Here is a 2500-nt window from a genome sequence, read left to right on the forward strand (position 1 = left end):
AGAAACACTGGATATAACAAAGGTCTAGCGTATTTAATGCTCCCCCCCTTCCCCCTCTCTCCTCACTTCTCTCACCCCCCCCCCCTCTGTCCAATTCTCTCTATGTGTATATAAAGAAACACTGGATATAACAAAGGTCTAGCGTATTTAATGCTCCCCCCCCTTCCCCCTCTCTCCTCACTTCTCTCACCCCCCCCCCCCCCCCCTCTGTCCACTTCTCTCTATGTGTATATAAAGAAACACTGGATATAACAAAGGTCTAGCGTATTTAATGCTCCCCCCCTTCCCCCTCTCTCCTCACTTCTCTCACCCCCCACCCCTCTGTCCACTTCTCTCTCTATGTGTATATAAAGAAACACTGGATATAACAAAGGTCTAGCGTATGGTCCACCACATTCATGTGTATATACCCTTTCATGCTGACGTGTTGAGGGGAAACCAAAACGACGACAACAACGACAACAACAAACAACTACAACAACAAAAAGGGCAAAACATCTTATAACAAAAGGGGTAGCGTGTTGTGAACCACATTCATATTTATCTCAACAGATTTCTCTGTGTGAAATTCGGGCTGCTATCCCCCAGGGAGAGCGCGTCGCTATACTACAGCGCCACCCTTCTTTTCGCATTTTTTTTTTTTTTTTCCTGCATGCAGTTTTATTTGTTTTTCCTACTGAAGTGGGTTTTTCTACAGAATTTTGCCAGGAACAACCCTTTTGCTGCCTGTGGGTTCTTTTACGTGCGTTAAGTGCTCAACTTCTCTCGCCTCCTTGGCGGACGTGTTACCTCTAGGCCATCACTCCACCCTTTCGTGCCGACATGTACAGGGGAAACCCAAACGACGACAAAAACAACTTTAACAAGAGAGGCAAGGTCTTCAAGACTCACTTGTGATACACTTAAAAAAAAATAAAAAAAAATCCAAGCTTTTTAGGTATTGAGCATAATTTCAAAATGTAATGTTTAAGATGAGAAAGATCAGTTTAAAGCAAATTAACTCCCCTAGCATTACAGAGTAATTTCCCTTTTTCTACTATCTGTACCGAAACGTTTGCAAAATAAATAAAACTTCCATGCTTAGCAAAAGAAGTTCCTGTTTGAACAAAAAAATGATAATAATGACTGCTCTAGCTGCTGGGTCAGAATATCAGATCAAAGTGCCAAGTTTAGAGAATACAAAAAAATATAAATATAACAGTAAATGCAGTTTGCATATAATTAGTTTCATTTTATATTTTTTGGTGCCCATCCCAGAGGTGCAATATTGTTTTAAACAAGATGACTGGAAAGAACTGAATTTTTCCTATTTTTATGCCAAATTTGGTGTCAACTGACAAAGTAGTTGCAGAGAAAATGTCAATGTTAAAGTTTACCACGGACACACAGACACACACACACACAGACAACCGAACACCAGGTTAGAACACAGACTCACTTTGTTTACACAAGTGAGTCAAAAAATAGGGCAAAACGCCTTATAACAATGGTCTAGCGTACAGTCAGCCACGTTCATAATTATACCCTTTTTGTACAGAGGAAACCAAAACGACAATAAAAATAACAACAACAACAAAAGGGGTGAGTCGGGGCAAAACACCTACCCAGCTGGTGGGCCACGCCGCTGATGGTCTGCAAGGCCCGCGGCAGCTCCTCGGGCGACCCGGCCATGACCTCGATCTCCCCGACCCGGAAGCCGTGGTCCGTCAGGTCCAGGTCCACCACGCACGAGGGCAGGGTGTAGGAGCGGCGCACGGTGGTGAAGCGGGCGAACTCGCTCAGCCCCGCCGCCCTCGCCAGCAGCTCCACGGGGTCCCCCCGCATCCAGGGGTCCAGCATCAGCCGCTCCACCAGCCAGTGGGACACCTCCCTCTCGCCGGAGATCTCCCGGTACTGCGTGGAGGGCGCGAAGAGGGTGTGGGAGGAGGAGTCCTGGGAGGAGGAGGAGGAGGAGCTGAGGGGCACCTTGGCCTCCCACGTGTCGTTGCGGCGCCGGAGCCAGCAGTCGGACAGGATGAGGGAGTACTGGTCGTTGTCGTAGTACACGTCTGTGAAGGTCTTCTCCCGGTGCAGCTTGCCGCCCAGCGACCTGAGGCGCTCCTCCGTGTCCGCGGCGATGGTGAACTTGCGCTCCACCTCGATGGGGTCGAACAGGGGCTTCTTGTGCGGGGCCACCAACGGCTGCTGCGAGGGGGACAGAGGGGTCTGCCCGGCGTGCGTGGAACTGCAGGAACCCGCTGGGGAGGAGGCAGCGGACTGCGACATCGTTTCTGACGTGGCCAGTTCCGAGGACGGGGCGGAAGATGCCGCTGGTTGGAACCCTGACGTCGTGTCTTCGTTCGGTGACCCCGGGACAGGAACTGTTCTGTCCAGGATGTCTTCCAGAGCCAGGCTCCTGATGGCCAGACCCGGGCAGTACTCCGACACCTCCTTCTCTTCCTCGGGTCGCCCCGTCTCGGCCGTTTCCGAAAGGATGGCTTCGTCACCGGACGTCTCCTGA

General features: G+C 50.3%; 1 protein-coding gene across 1 annotated transcript in view; it reads right to left on the reverse strand.

The window, feature by feature from the left end:
- The window catches only part of LOC143300607 (uncharacterized), a 152781-nt gene that overhangs the window by 55791 nt on the left and 94490 nt on the right, over positions 1-2500 (reverse strand). The window contains exon 5 of the mRNA XM_076614389.1: positions 1605-2500. This exon is cut by the window's right edge and continues 408 nt beyond it. Coding sequence (XP_076470504.1) covers positions 1605-2500 — 896 coding nt within the window. The remainder of the gene's footprint in view (positions 1-1604) is intronic.

This window comes from Babylonia areolata, chromosome 26 (genome assembly GCF_041734735.1).
Source record: "Babylonia areolata isolate BAREFJ2019XMU chromosome 26, ASM4173473v1, whole genome shotgun sequence".
In the NCBI taxonomy this organism is placed as follows: Eukaryota; Metazoa; Mollusca; class Gastropoda; order Neogastropoda; family Buccinidae; genus Babylonia; species Babylonia areolata.